This window comes from Pygoscelis adeliae, unplaced genomic scaffold, assembly GCF_000699105.1.
Source record: "Pygoscelis adeliae isolate BGI_AS28 unplaced genomic scaffold, ASM69910v1 Scaffold32, whole genome shotgun sequence".
Taxonomy (NCBI): domain Eukaryota; kingdom Metazoa; phylum Chordata; class Aves; order Sphenisciformes; family Spheniscidae; genus Pygoscelis; species Pygoscelis adeliae.
This window is the reverse complement of record NW_008824368.1, coordinates 1,132,773-1,148,491: the sequence shown is the minus strand read 5'-3', so window position 1 is coordinate 1,148,491 and position 15,719 is coordinate 1,132,773. Positions and strand designations below refer to the sequence as shown.

Genomic DNA, 15,719 nt, shown 5'->3' with positions numbered 1-15,719 from the left:
AAAGAGGAAGCCATGGTGTAACTTCAGCTGGAGACAGAGGAAAAAATACCAAGAGAAGCTGTCTACGAAACATACTCACAAGAATTAACAGGCAGGAGGATGCTAACAAAAGAGTGTTTTTAATTAAATATTAGGCTTGTGAGAGATTTCCTGATGATAACTTCGTCATTCTCACACCACAGATGAAAGGTGGATCAGGTCTGTTCTGCAGTAATACATTCCATCATTGCAATGATGCCTGAGCCATGCTGCTTAGGCTGCCTCAGCCATCCGTGCTCATCCCTGCCCTGTACTGCCCTTTCCACTGTGCCAGAACCGTTATTTATACTATCGTGTAGTGAATCAGAGCAGGGAACAAATCTGGCAGGAAAAAACCAAAAGTTTTGGGTTTTTTTTTTTTGCGGGGTGGAGGTTATATCTATTCTCTTATTCAGTTTACCACAGGCCTGTACTAAGGGACTGTGGGGTACTAAGTTCTGTACAGGCACACCCCCCCTACCAAGGTGTGCAAGCACAGCGAGCTGCCAGAGGCAAAGCGGCAATGACTACTTAGTTCACTGCTGCTATGAAATTGCTCATGAAAACTACACCTCAGAACTCTTCTGGGGTATAAAAAAAAAGTCACTTCAATAGTCAGTTACAACAAATAATAATAAAAAATATTAGCAACTTCCCCTCTCAACCCCCCCAAAAACCTAGAGGCATATAACATAGCTACTCAAATTGAAAATCAGGCAAGGACACTTAAAATTTCACCCAATAACGGTGCTTTCAACAGCGCATTCCTGTTCCATGCCATTGTGCTGAGGAAGTCTAATCCATCAACGTCACCATCATTGGATTTGGTTGAAACAACAGACAATGTAATTTAGTGAATTAACTTTATTTAATAGTTGCTCCAAGTCTCTCCTCTTGCGATGGAAATCTCAATTTAATATAAAACCACAAAGCTGAAAAGACTTACACCAGATTATCCCTCCCTTTAGGGAGAAGAAGGAAGGTAGGAAAGAGACTGGAGAAAGCAAATGCAAAATCTTCTTTGGTTTCAACTGAAACAAGATCTCCCATAAACACAAGAGCAGATGAGATGTTGAGAAACTTTTCTGTTCTTTGAAGCTGGGTATCTCCTGAGTGCATAAACTTCTAAGTGCTCTTAGAGAAGATCTCCATTTACTATTATCTCCTGTTCTTCAGATTTTTTGAATGTACAATTTCATCAAGCTGGGGGCAAGGGGAAGTCTGATTTTAAGAAATGCAATATACCAGGCATAACAGTTTTTTTCAGTTTGCTTTGCAGATTTGTTGGAACTAGGATTGTAGACTTTCAAAGAACAAGGACCAGAGTCACGAACTGTACAAAGAGCATGCCTGTTAGTCCATGCTGGAATTCTGTGCACCCTTCACTCCCGGGGTTATAAAAACGAACAATGGCAGAAGACCTCACTGCTCAACCTCTCTCTTCCTGCAAGTCCTCACTCTGCACAGTCCTCCCTCTGTTCCTTTTTTGCTGCTACAGAGAACACGGCTCAATCAAACATCATGCTTTAAAGCTATTCCCATCCCTGGCTGTCTCTTTGGCTAAGACCTGCTGTAACTGCTCACTGACCCACTCTGCACACTCTGAATAATTAACTTTAATAAAACAGAGTCAATATATTAAACTGTAGCATCACTGGCATGTTAAAAGTTTCACAATGTAAACACAAACTAACAGCCTCAAGGTGGCAGCAACGTTTCATCTATCTTTCTCAAGACAGGGATTTGGAAGTGGCGAGAAACATCTATCCTAAACTAAGAGCATGCATCTAAATTTTGAGAAAGCTATTTCTTTTCATCTCTTTACAAAGGACATGGGATTTCAACACGCTACTCAGCTTCAAAACCCAGGTTAGACACCTCTGCTTATGCTGGCTATGTATCAATCTGCATGAGAAAGAGATCCTGCATCCTAGATGATGGATCAGAAACAAAATGTGGAAGTGCTACGTACCCTTGACTTCTATCTGGCAGCATACAGTATTAACAAGACCAATACATTCACATAGGTATTGAATTTTATATATATGTATATTTTCCCTCAGACGTGAGCTAACAGATATTTAACTAGAATTTAATCAATCTTATTAAAGCAGGGAAATGAATTAAAATATCACTCAAGTTTGCTATAGTTATTTCAATGCGATAAGTGCTATGCAAAACACAATGCAGGTAACAACAAAAGCTAGAGTAAGGCCATCTTACATATAACCCACAGCAATCGGTACCTGTGCAGACACTTAGACATTTCAAGACCCACTGGCCTTTTTGTAAACATAATCATTTCTAAATTGTGTTCTAAGCAAGTGCAGTACAGCAGAGGAAAGGCCATTCTGTGCTGTTACCCCAAAGCTTTTTTTTTTCTTTTACAAAAGTTATCCCTGCATAAAGGAACAAAACTAACAGATCATGGGAACACAGCACCGATGCAAAGGGGGAAGTGCCAAGCACTGGTAGACTTTGGAGCTTGGGTGGGGGACGGGACTCCAACAAAGAGCAATTTCCCCAGTTTTAATCGTTGCCAAGGAGACAGAATTCTTTTGCAAGAGAACTCAAAAGGCTGTGAAAGCTATGCACTTCATGCACTTTTCCCTTGAAGCAAATACAAATGTGCACTATTTGTTAGGATTATCACCTAGACAGCTCAAAAAATGAGGTGGAGGAGAAACAGGCTTTTCCAAAGTTTAATTTTATCTTGCCACCAAGTACAGCATAAAAATCTGCTAGCTTCCTTTACCTAGGACGAGTCATAGCAGCATGTTCTGAAATGACTTTCAATTTATGGTACTGAGGATTCAACACATTTTTAAAGCCTCAAGAAGATGGAGTATTTCTAACTCATAAAGAAATATCAACCATCTTTAACAGACATGTATAAATGCTTTCCAGCAGCAGCTAGAAAAACTGTTTTTCTGTGATGGTTTTTGTGGAAGGTAAATATACAAATATATATATACGCACACAAATATTTGTATATATACAAAGACTATATAACAAAACATCTACACACAACTAAGTGTTAGGAAACCGTTCTTAAGAATAAGTACCAGGTGCAAAAATGCATTTGTAAATGCTGAGAAAAAATGTTTTTACTCTACATTTTGTCTGTCAAACACATCTTTTATTGAAGAACTGAAATACTGTGAGAAGGTATTCAATGACCAATTCCACCATAGAATATAATTATGAAATTTTCTCCTTAATTAAAAAATAGGAAGGCACAGAAAATCATAGTGAATTGTCTAACGATCCCAGGATACAGGAAAATAGCAGCAATATTATAAAAGGCTTTAGTGAGACCTCATCTGGAAAACACATCACAATCCTGATCATCTGTGTTCAAGAACAATGGACTCCCATTAGACCAGAGCTAGCAGGATGATCATGGGAATGGAGAACCTAATTTATGAGAGGAGATGAAGGACAAAATGAGAAAACAGCCAATTTCTACCCAAGAATTAGGTTGGAAACTAGGGAAAGGCTTTTACTGGAAAGAACAAGCTTTTGAGGTAAGTGTTCCAAGAACAGCAACACGTACAAAATGCAAAAATAATTAACTAGTTACATGTTGAACAGTTGATGAGTTTATGAAAGTCATCATGCAAATGATAGCTGGCAGCAGGAGAGTGGACTTGAACTCAGAAGGTTTCTCCCATCTGTAATCCCTATCTAAAAACAGCTAGCCTGCAATGCTGCAGCCCTGCCATGTAATACATTCTGCTCTAAAAAGAAATAGGTAAAAATCAAAAAGCCTAAATCAAAAGTTTAGCAACAGAAGATACTAACTGCACTGAAATGATTCAAACCTTGCCAAACAGATTACTAAACACTAGAATAAAAAAGCTTATATGCTGGAAATAAATTCATAGAATTTAATAATTTTCTACTTACATACCGATCAGGCTTTCTACAGACATCATTGATATGTATCTACAGAATAGTCTGGACAAGCAATTTTCACATGCAAAAATTCACAGCAATCGTGATATAAATACTTACTAGGTAAATCAGTGTTTAGCAACGGTTAAGATACAAGATATGGTTTCTAACTTGTGAACAGATATTAAGTTAAAAAGGAGTTTATTTCCAGTGAATAGATTTTTTTCCATGTTGTAGAGGTGAGCTAGTTGATATTACGGTACCAAACAGACTGGTGTCTTCAGCATATCTTTTAAATAATCTGATATAAAGACATTTGAAAGGGGACTGCTTAGTCTAGCTTGAAATTTGCCATCAAATTTGAAAATGTTGCCAAAAACATGAAAATAACACACTGTTCTCTACATCCACCTGGAATAAGATCATAACAAATGAGTTTAACCAGCAGCAAAAGGAGAACTAAATCAGATAGTAGGAAAACACTAAAGGACCAAAATAAATTTCCAGGGAAGACCACGGGCTCTCTGTTCCTGGGCTTTTCTTCTAAGAGCAGATTAGACAAACATCAGTCAGGAATGGTATCATGTAACTGCTTCTGCATTTCTGATCAATGTTTCTCAACCTGTAAGACCATGCCTCATTTCGTATCGATCAAGAGTACTTCATGCCTCAACAGAGTACACGGTTGCCAGGTAGAAAAGATGGCAGGAAATAACGCTTTGCACTTTCTCTGCTGGACATGGCTAGAATATGACAAATTAGGGTTTTTTTTCTTCAGATCCCTTTTAGCTGTTTTGATTCTTGTGTTGTGCCCTGTTACCTATGTTTTACTTTGGTATAAATCAGGAAAGAAAATCGGCCTCAGAATTTCAAGCCTTCACCCTCCCCAAATTGAATTATAATTCAATTTAGGCAATCACTGCTTTTCCTCATGAAGCATATTCACAGCAATAAATGCAATTACAAGTTTCAAAAGGTCAGGACATGAAATACATCTCATCAGTGCAAACCACCAGATCACCACTTTTCTCAGCATACACTGATGAAAGCAAACCTCTCTAACCTGCTACAAGTACCCCTGAACTTCCTGCATCATTTCCAAATTGACTATGATGAAAAAGGTATTTCTTAAAAAAGAAAATGCAAAAAGCACCACCAAGACACAAGCATGAGAGATCTGTAGTGTAGCACTACTGAAGCAGCAGATGTTCACTAACGAACATTTTCCTAAGACTTTTGACCTTGTATTGAGCACAGTGGTGACAGTCAAATCATTCACTGAACTCCCAAGAACTGTGTTGAATTTAAATAAAGAGCAAGTCTGAACGTAATTCAATTAAAATAAATTGAAGTACACATTGCTGCATTCCAAAATATGTTTGGGAATCATATTTAACTGTATTTTTAAAAAGTGAAATAATCCTAGTATTACAGAAACTGATTTTCCAGAATCAACATAAGGACTCTGATATCAAAACACACATTTTGCTCTGTTTAAGAACACAATTAATAGAAGCTTGCAAAACAAGATAATATGTAAAGGTGTTCAAGTGCATAATCTCAACGAAAGCTCTGAAACTTTAGCCTGACTCAAAAAATATGTCCAAGCATTTCTATTCCTTCATACAGTTTTCAGAGTATGATCTTCTTTACTTCCAGAAAATTACTTCTGACTCTCACCAATTTTCTATTTCTGCAGGCTTATTTTCTGTTATCTCCTTGAGCATATACATACACTCACATAATCACTCTAATTTAATTTTATAAGAATTAATATTGTAACTATTGCCTTCTGGTCTCTTTCTTCAATTGTTAGATCCACGACTGTCATTTGTGGCTAACCTCAAAAACAACCTTGCACAATACCTTATCATTAAGTGACTGATAGAACTACTATGAAGCCAGGCTTCTGGCATTCTGCATACAGGATTTTGGAACTGAACTGTTACTTTGCCGGTTTGGGAACCGTACTGAACTCCAGGACACTTGTTCCCGATGCAAGGTGAAGTAATTTAGTATTGCAAGTAGGTTTTTAACTCCACACAAAGAAAAAAAAAGAACTAAACTCAGGTACAACAAGAGAACCAAGTCACAGGAAGCTTTTATTAAAATCTCACTTCAAGGAGCAAGATCTTTTTTCTGTCAGCCTATTAGCAATGGCAATAAACAAATCCACATATTTTAAAAAAACAGCAGATGTTTGAAAACAAACTAATCTCATTACTATACATAAAAAGCCTAATGCAACCTGAAAGCAGTATTAGTGTGCTCAAGTAAATGTACAGAAGAAGTCTAGTGAAGATACTGAAGTGGATTTTTAACGATTCACAGAAACTGCCTAAATCAGCTACCTCAATTTTTCTTTATTATCAAAGTTTGTTATGAAATACATTAAAACAAACATTCTATTTAAGACTCTACATTACTGAACAGCAATAAATTAACCTTATGTTATAGAGAGATGGGTTGAATGGTTTGGACTACTTTATTTCACACTACATGGTTCTATTAAGTTCTGATAAGTCTCAATTTTAAGGAGAGAAGAGAAAAAAAGAAAACCCTAATTCCTATGTTAACCAGATTCCATAACTTAAGTAATGTGAAGGAAAAGTGTTCTGCTTCTAATGTACAGTATAGTTATTTTAACTAGTCTTTACAGAGAAAATAAATTTAGAAGAAGCAACCTAATTGACTAAAGAAATGTACCTACTCTGATGTATTCAGAAATATAAAAACGCATTTGTATTAATGGAAGATTACTTTTTTAATTTGTTACCTAAGTAACATATTCTATTCAGCGTTTATGCCAAATCAGGTCTAAAGCTCACAGAATAAGTTACAAGAAAAACAATGCTGCAAAGCAACAAACTGAGAATGCAGAAGTTTTAACTTAAATCTGAGACGAACACCTTATTTTCTACCCCAACTATTTAACCAAGTGTCTTAAATTACATATTTTACAAACATAGGAAGTCCCAAATAGCTCATGAGGATTACCTGCACGATACTGCAGCTGGACAGCTATACCTTCAAACCACATATTTGAGAGACTAGGATGACCAACACGGAGTTCAGTAAGAAACTTAGGAAATTGAAAATTATCTTGAACTACATCTAATTATATAGGCGATAATACAATGCAAAAACTACTTCGTATAATAAATCTAGTACCCGCACAGAACCACTGAGACAGCCACCCCTTCGCAAGTACTGCAGAAGAGAAAGAATACATGCAAGGATGAAAGCATAAACAAGCATTCTCGCTTAAAATGTTCATCCTCATACTCAAGTTCCTGTGGCCACTCTGCATCTTTGGGAAACTTTATTCTTCACTGCTATCATGCTTGATTAAAAAGAAAAAAAAAAACACCCACTACACAGGTTCAAATGCCACATAGGGAAAAATTTCTGAAGATATATTTACATTTCCAAGTCAAAACATGTTACAATCTAAGAAAATAGTTCACTTACTATTTCAACCTTTCCTTTATTTGCTTTGTATAGCTAGGGGAATGAAGTTCCAACTCCAATTAAAAAGACTTTGGCTATTGACTTTTCTTTCTCTGGTTCTGAAGTGAACATTCTGTTCTTTTAATTGCAGTTTGCTTGAAACTTGATACTAACTATAACACCTTTTGACAAAATTTACTTTCCACAAGAACTGACCAGGCATGAAAAGGGTTTACCCAAGCCAAAGGTTCCACCAGTCATTTACTGAAAACAGTTTTAGGACTATTACAGATAGACAACTAAGTATCTTAGATCAAAGCCAGAGCTAAGATGTATTCTTAGAAAATGAAGGGAAGTAAATAAAAGCTGTGAAATATTAACTCAGTTATTTGCCTAAGTAACTTTCTATCTTCATCATATTATCCAAGCGATACCCATTTTCCCTAAAATTTCAGACAAATACAAAAATTAAGTATTTTTAAAAAGGTAAATCCCTTAATACCATAAATGCATGAAATGCATCTGAAAGTTTACTGTCTCTCTTCAATTTTAGAACATTGAATCAAATTATAACATTTTCCTCCTACGAGAAAATGGTCAGCTAAAGTAAAGCAGATAAATGCTAAGCATAATAGAAGACCTTTTTTTTGACCAACAGCTAGTAGAGCAAATCATTTACTGCAAATCAAAATAATTTCTGAAGTTAAAAGAAGGCTAAAAAACATGAAAAGAGATGAGGATTTAATGTAGGCCTCAGTGAGAAGGGCAGAGTCAAAATAACTTTCCTTAAGGGCAGTGTAAACAACTGGTTCAGCAAAATGACTGAATGTATTATCTCTGCTATCACAAAATGTTCAGTAACTCTCATTGTGAAAGAGAACATAACTAATCTGAAAACGAAGAACATTACCCTGAAAAATAAAATCAGTTATGTTTAAAAACATACCATTCCTCAGCACTGATTTAAGAACTTAATTCAAATTCTGCGGTACATAAAATGGAATTTGTTTTTTAAAATATATGTTGATGTTAAATTAAAAAATTACACAGAAAATTCTACAACACTGGTGTTATTCAAATACAAATTCCCATTATCCTAGACTTTAAGAAACTTCTACCTAACCCATGTTTTCTTGTGAAATGCCTATCATAAAATAAACAGCTGGTAGGACCACAGAGAGTAGAAATAGTAAATCGAGACTGATGAAATCTGGAGAATCCTGTAACTTTCATAATAATACAAGAGACATCTTTTTACAGGAAGAACTCTAAAAAAAGGTACGCTCAGCAACTACTACCTTGTTCTAGACTGACTGTTCTTGCTTTACAGTCACTGTTTCAATTGCCTTCTTTTTGAACGGGTCCAGCTTTCCCCCAGTGGGATGGGGGAGAGAATGGGGGGGGGGGGAAGAGTAAAATTCATGGGTTGCGATAAAGACAGTTTAATAGGACAGAAAAGGAAGGGAAAATAATAATGATAAAAGAGTATACAAAACAAGTGATGCACAATGCAATTGCTCACCACCCGACGACCGATGCCCAGCCAGTCCCCGAGCAGCGGTCACTGCCCCCCGGCCAACTCCCCCAGTTTATGTACTGAGCATGACGTCACATGGTATGGACTATCCCTTTGGCCAGTTTGGGTCAGCTGTCCTGGCTGTGCCCCCTCCCAGCTTCTCGCTGGCAGGGCATGAGAAGCTGAAAGGTCCTTGACTAGTGTAAGCGCTACTTAGCAACAACTAAAACATCGCTGTGTTACCAACATTATTCTCATCCTAAATCCAAAACACAGCACTGTACCAGCTACTAGGAAGAAAATGAACTCTATCCCAGCCGAAACCAGGACACCCCCCCAGTTTCACCATTCACTTCTCTGTTGGCTAAGAAATGTCACCTGTTAAGTTGAAGGAATCAGCAATTTAAGACCTGTATTTTGTCTGACTGCAGGCAAGATTTCAGCTTTTCAAGAAACCCCTAACATTTGGTAGCCAATGCCTCTTCATGTGCCTGATGCAAACCAAAGCGATGCCTCAGAAGAGTCACCTAATGAGTCAAGAGAAAAGATGACTCAAATGTCCCACACAGAACAAAACAGCCTTCCCATTGTAGCTTTTGCTTAAGTTTTTTGTAAGTTTAGCCAGGAAAAAAGTTAACTTTGTTAATAAATGGCACTATGAATCTTCTATAACCATCATATTGTAAGATCACAAGTATTGTTTGGCTTCTGCTAATGGGTACTTCATGGTATACTTACAAAACAGCCTTTCAAAAGACAACTTTTTCCTACACATACACTCTAAGGTCAGTCCCTCAGAAGGACAGGCTACTTCCTAAACCTTTTTTCTTCCTCACACTAGGGGGATGTTCTGTCTCTTAAAGGAGTTAGCAGAAAGTCTTTTAAGTAAACTATTGTGCCAGTTAAGGACTACATTGTAGCAATACTGATGTACAGTCTGCATAATCTGCTTTAATGGAATTTAAGGCCAATTAAACATACATCACTTGGGATTGGTCTTGGTATCTTCCATTCTGCTTCAGAACAAGGAATCAAAGCAGCTTTCCTTTTCTTGAGAATATGGAAAGGAGAGAACCACTTCTCTGTCCTAGTACTTCACATACTCGTATTTAAAGTAACAAATTTTCTAAGACCTGACTTCTGCTTACTTACTTAAACTGTGACTTTGCCAAATCCTTCATTTTGTATCAACCAGTATTGTATTTTATGCGGTTATTCTACATTCAACTTTTAAAATATGTACAGATTACACTCTAACCTCACATTCAGACTCTCACAGGACATAATCCACTTCCTACCGAAGTCCACAACATCAGCCTACTGATTTTGAAAGCGCACCCAGAGCTATCCCAAGTCATAATTTCTCCTAGAAACTTATCACTGGAAATAATTATTTCTAATCTCCAGTGAACCGTATGTAATTTTCAGAAGAAAGCTCATAAAGCAAAGCAATTCATTCTTCTACACTGACAAAGGCTAAAGCTGTAAAAACAGATGCCCTAGCCATAAAAACGATAAAGATTACTCGAATCTGTCATAGGCTATTATCCCCTTCCCATCAATAAAAATACTGAAAAGAGCAAAACACAAATCTTTTCTTCCACAAGAGGCTGGAGAACCAAGGGAAAAAATGGTCTGTGCTAGGCTCATTAAACAGCACTTACATATTTCACAGTTAGTTTTAAATGGCAGACTAGGTTATAATCCAACTTTCTGTTCCTACATACAGTCCCTGAACAAGAGAGTGATTTCCAATGGATATGCAGCATTAACAACATGTGATACTAATGAGGCACTGAGTAGGTCCATATCTGTTACAAAACAATAGAACTTACATTATCAACCAACATTAGGTAAAGCACATCTATATACAGCATGCTTTACCACTATAACTGATTCTCTTCCCTAAAAGGTCATTTTTTATGACAAGTACTAACACATGTTCTTACCTTTTTGTATCCTCTAGTAATAAACTGAGAGTTCAGTATTTTTATTCCGATTGAGCTACAAACACAGATAGTGTTAAAAACAAAATACAAATACAAAACACCCCAACGTCATTACTCAAAAATAAGAGTGGCAGAACCAGATCTAAAAGAAAATTGCATCAGTACTGTCATGTCTTCAATAAATAAATAAGGTGGTATACATACTTTTCTGCTTGGAGTTTGGTGGTTTTTACTATCAAGTCCTGGGTTTGTTCCTTTGCTGCCTAAAATACAATTAGAATCGTTAAGTATGTGAAACAAACACAAACATATCAAATGCATTACACAACCTTTAAAATGTATAATACTTTTGAAGCTTTCTGACTATAAGCAGTTTAAAGAGTGTATTCTTCAAGACAAAGGGCCTTCCTGAAGTAAGTATTTGTTAACTCTCCCTATTTTCAGCCATGAAAAAATAAATCAATATCCTTATCCATATATATTTTCATCTTTATGTACATTTATATTCACACGTTTATTTTTTAATTTATATTTAATACAAAAACATTAATATAAATATCAGGAATGGTTCTGATTATTTTGTTTGTCCATCAACTGTAAATTGTTTGCTGTTACAAAATGAAAAATGAAACAAGTTCCTCTGGATGCTGACCCGCCCAGCACCAGTGTCAATCCAGCCATTTTAGACAACACGAATACAGCTGTCTGTGCTGGTCTAGGCAAGTTTAGCTCTACAGTCAAAGCAGGGCTGTAAGGACCAAGTGCAATGCACTTAAGAAGTCCATCACAGCCATAACTGTTCAGTGATGACAATGCAAGGGAATCCATGCAGAAACAATTCTGCTACAGACAACAGCTGCATGACTAAAGGGATTGCTGCAACTGAAGTTAAAGAGTTCAGAAAGTATCGCTCAGCAAGAGGATAACAGACATCCGGAATTACTGGTTTCCCACTAGACACCACCAGTGATCTTTTAGGCAGAAAAATAAGAAGATTTAACAAAAAAAAAAAAAAAAATCCTGAAATCAAAATGCATTCAGTATGGAATAACATCGCAAGTGAAGAAGGGGAAAGAGCTATAAAGATATTCGCATGAATGATTTTAAGACTGTAATACATCTAAATTACAGTGTTTGCCAAAATGAAGACGCCAGTCTTGAAACCTGTGAGAGGTCTAATGCAAGTATATACGCACACTGATTCATTTCAGCCTTTCTACCTGCCACACTACATCAGTTACAATGAAAAAGCAGCCGAGGTACAGGAACACTTTGAAAGGTGAAAGGACTGCAACCACGCAAGTACAACTTCAGGCATCAGAGAGAGCCTGAGCTGTCCCGTGAATATAGACAGCAGGCACCGCTGAGGTGCCAGTTGATGAATTTTCTGAAGGAAACTATTATGGACTAGCTTGCAAATTTAATAAACACTCAACAGAATTTACTGAACATTTAGTAGTTCCAAAATAATTTAAGATACCTTTAAGCTTTTTATATCTTATATAAATAATAATATTTAGATTTTTTAATGTATTTGTATTTTAAACTTTTTTTTAATAATACTGATTTTCAATGCTTCAGCCTAGCAAAACATGACTATTACAACAAAAGACTGGACCTGAACTATTCAGTATGGAAATCCACTAATTCCAGACTTTTTTTTTTCTCCCCCTTCCTTCAGAGTTGCAGATTTTAACAAACCAAAAAGACAGAAGAAGAAGTTTGCTTCCTTTCCAGTACTTTCTGGACAGAGGTACTAATTGCCAAGAAGAATGCTAACAGTAGGACAGCAGAAAGGAAGGAAAAGCAGTTTTTCTGGATCTAGCTAGATACATCAGGAAGCCAGGTTTTATTTACATGCATCCAAATACATGCCAGATACTGTTATTATTGCAGGTATATAATGTAAGAGCTTACATCTAAGCAAAACAAGGTAATTGGCAGAAAAGAGTCAGACATGCCAGAAAAATCAGAAACTTGATATTTGATGTTTCTTGCAGATCCAAAATAGAAATATTTTTCTCTTCCTCCCCACCTCAGTATACTAATTAAAACTTTAATTATCCTTCAACCTCACTTTATTCCATTCCAGCACTTGCCTCCTTCTCTCCCTTCCAGCCATTGCATTTATCAAGTCACTGTCCTGAAATGAGATCTGACAGTATCCGGTTATTTGGATTGGATGGTATTATAAACTTACAAAATAAAAAAGGTAAAAAGCTTTTTGACTTATCAATATATAGTCCCTTTCATATCTTGTATCTGCTCTGCTCTCTTAATACACTGCTCTCTTAGCACACTTTTCTGCCTTTTATGCTATAGATCCTCATCTTTGTATCTTCCATTTGCTCTGCTTAGTTCATTTTTGTCTTCTTATTCAGCTTGAGTACATGCTTGCAAGTCTTCATGTCCTATTACAGATAAAATACCAGAGTATTTGACAACTGAGTGCTAGTTCATGGGCTTATTAACTTGATTTACATTCATACAAAGAAAACAGGGGTTGAATTGAGATAAGTTATGAGTTCTACAGGGCTCTAGAGGAAACCTCCTGTGGGGCACAGAACAAAACTACCTACTGACTTTAACAGAAAAAGAAATCACTGCAGGGTGGCTCTACTCTGGGAAAAAGAAAAAAAAGAAGTCACAGATCATAGTTACACTTCATGATCTAAAGACAGAAAAGAGCAAAAATCTGCATGGACACTCGACTCATTTCCACATCTAGGAGTTTAATCAAACAGTTCCTGAACTGCACTAGGGAATACATCCACGTTAACAGTGTTCAAAGAGATCTGAGACCTCCGAGGTGCATTACCCATTGCCTTCCAAAATTGAAAAGTAAGTACGGCAGTGGGCAACACTGTACTCACACTTTCTGGAACAAGTTCATCAAACTACAAGCATTCTTATGGGAATGACATACGTGACTATGAACCCTATTAATCTATGTAGGGGGACATCTAATGTCCCCACACACACACATTAGGAGGGGAAAAAGCAACTGTTTTCACAGTGAAGGATTCTCATTCACAGACTATAACTTTTGTGCTATACTCAGAACAGATTTGGTTTCGCAAAACTTCTACACTTCAGCATCCATAAACCTTTTAAACTCATAACTGTATTCTTGTACACTAAAACCAAGCCAGATTTAGTAATGCATTATAAAACACAACTTTTGTTTTTCCCCTAGAATATTATGGATTCAGGATTAATATGAAACAGAACTGGTTTTGTTGCATACCAGCATTCTGAGACAATATTATGAAACAAAACCAGCAGAATGAAGACGGCACACTAGACTTGGCTCCCTCTTTGGATTACAAGATACTTTCTTATGAATATACTTGACGTATTTATATGAATACATAAGTCAACAGATGTAGTCAATGCAGAAGGCATACAGATTTTAAACGGAAATACACAAATGTCATTAACCCTTAAATCTCACACACATCAAATCTAATAAAATATTTTCTCTCCACTCACATACAAACGGATATCACATTGCTATTCTCAAAATAAGTATGTTGCTGCATTCTGAATTGCAATTTGGAAGAAATTAAAATTACTTCCTCAATACATTTTCTAAACAAGGAAAAAGAAATGTATTAATATCCTAAAGTAACGTAATATGCATACTATGCAAACATCTTGGTGTCGCTGTTAATCCTCCAAAATAATTATTTATCCTTTTAAATGGATAATAATATCCTTTAAAAGGATAATAATAATAATCCCCACCTCAAAAGGAAAAATATACAAAGCACACCTATTTATATATTACCTTCAAACGACTGGACATATCTTCACAGCAGCTGCTCATCGCTTGCACATCTTCGTTTATACTCTCAAGCTCCTAAATAAGTTCAAACAACAGAAACTGTGTTTTAAATCAGAAATGCATGCCTAGGCCCAGTTTCATCCCACCAAAATGAGATGCCTAAGTTACAAGGAACATAGTTGCTCCAGGCTCCTTGTTAACCAATGGAGAGAATGCACCTCTAAAGATCAACATTCACTTGGGATTTTTATCTGCTTGAAGCATCACCTCTCTCTGCGCAGGATTTTCATCAAATGAAACAAGCGATGAAACAATTTTACTGTAAAAGTATATTTGTCCTGGAAGTCAAAATCTCTCTTAATCCTTTTTTCTTTTTTTAAACTTTAAATTACATAGCAGTACTCTTGCAAGATAGCTAGTAACACTGTAAAAATGCTACCTCTTTAACTTGCTTGAATATGTGGACAAATTCTTCATTTATGGCTAAGCTTCGCCGTTCAATGTCTCCACGCAAGTTTCTTCGGGTGCGCAAACTGTTTTCAACAAAAAAGGTCGAGAGAGCCTTGAGTGCTTCCAGCATTTCCTAGAAAATAAAAAAGACACTAACTTTCCACACAGTTACAAAGAAGCAGGTTACACAGCCTGTAACCATCCCAAGTTCGTGGTCTTACTGGAAAAAAAAAAAACAAAACCCAACCTACTACATGGTTTTAGAGAAAAAACTACCTCAACACACTCCGGATGAGTTGGTAAATAACTACAATAATTGCTGAGTCTTTTTTCTTCGCATATGTTATAGTACACAACTTTGTCTACTATTTTAGAATAGCTTTAATCAGCAAGATTACATTCCGTTAAAGCATGACCTATCCATAGCTAGAAAACATTTAAATCAGAAAAAGCTTGAGAAGTGCCCTCCGAGCTAAGCAATACAAACCTCCCCACGATTTGGAGGGACCAAACAGGTGCGTGGCATGTCACTGGAGAAGCAAAAATGAATTTTATTTTCAATTAGCGCTGCAGACGTCAGCTTGCGATTCCGCAGCGGAACTGAGGCTGTGACAGGGCTCGCTTCCCACTGTCGGAGCCTATCGGGGCTCGC

At 36.6% G+C, this 15,719-nt stretch overlaps 1 protein-coding gene across 1 annotated transcript in view; it reads right to left on the bottom strand.

Annotated features, from left to right (window-relative positions):
* The window catches only part of COG6 (component of oligomeric golgi complex 6), a 61,624-nt gene extending 46,005 nt beyond the window's left edge, over positions 1-15,619 (bottom strand). The window contains exons 1-4 of the mRNA XM_009319932.1: positions 15,555-15,619; positions 15,057-15,200; positions 14,621-14,692; positions 11,035-11,093 (exon numbers count right to left, since the gene is read on the bottom strand). Coding sequence (XP_009318207.1) covers positions 11,035-11,093; positions 14,621-14,692; positions 15,057-15,200; positions 15,555-15,593 — 314 coding nt within the window. The 5' untranslated portion in view covers positions 15,594-15,619. The remainder of the gene's footprint in view (positions 1-11,034; positions 11,094-14,620; positions 14,693-15,056; positions 15,201-15,554) is intronic.
* Positions 15,620-15,719: the final 100 nt, after the last annotated feature.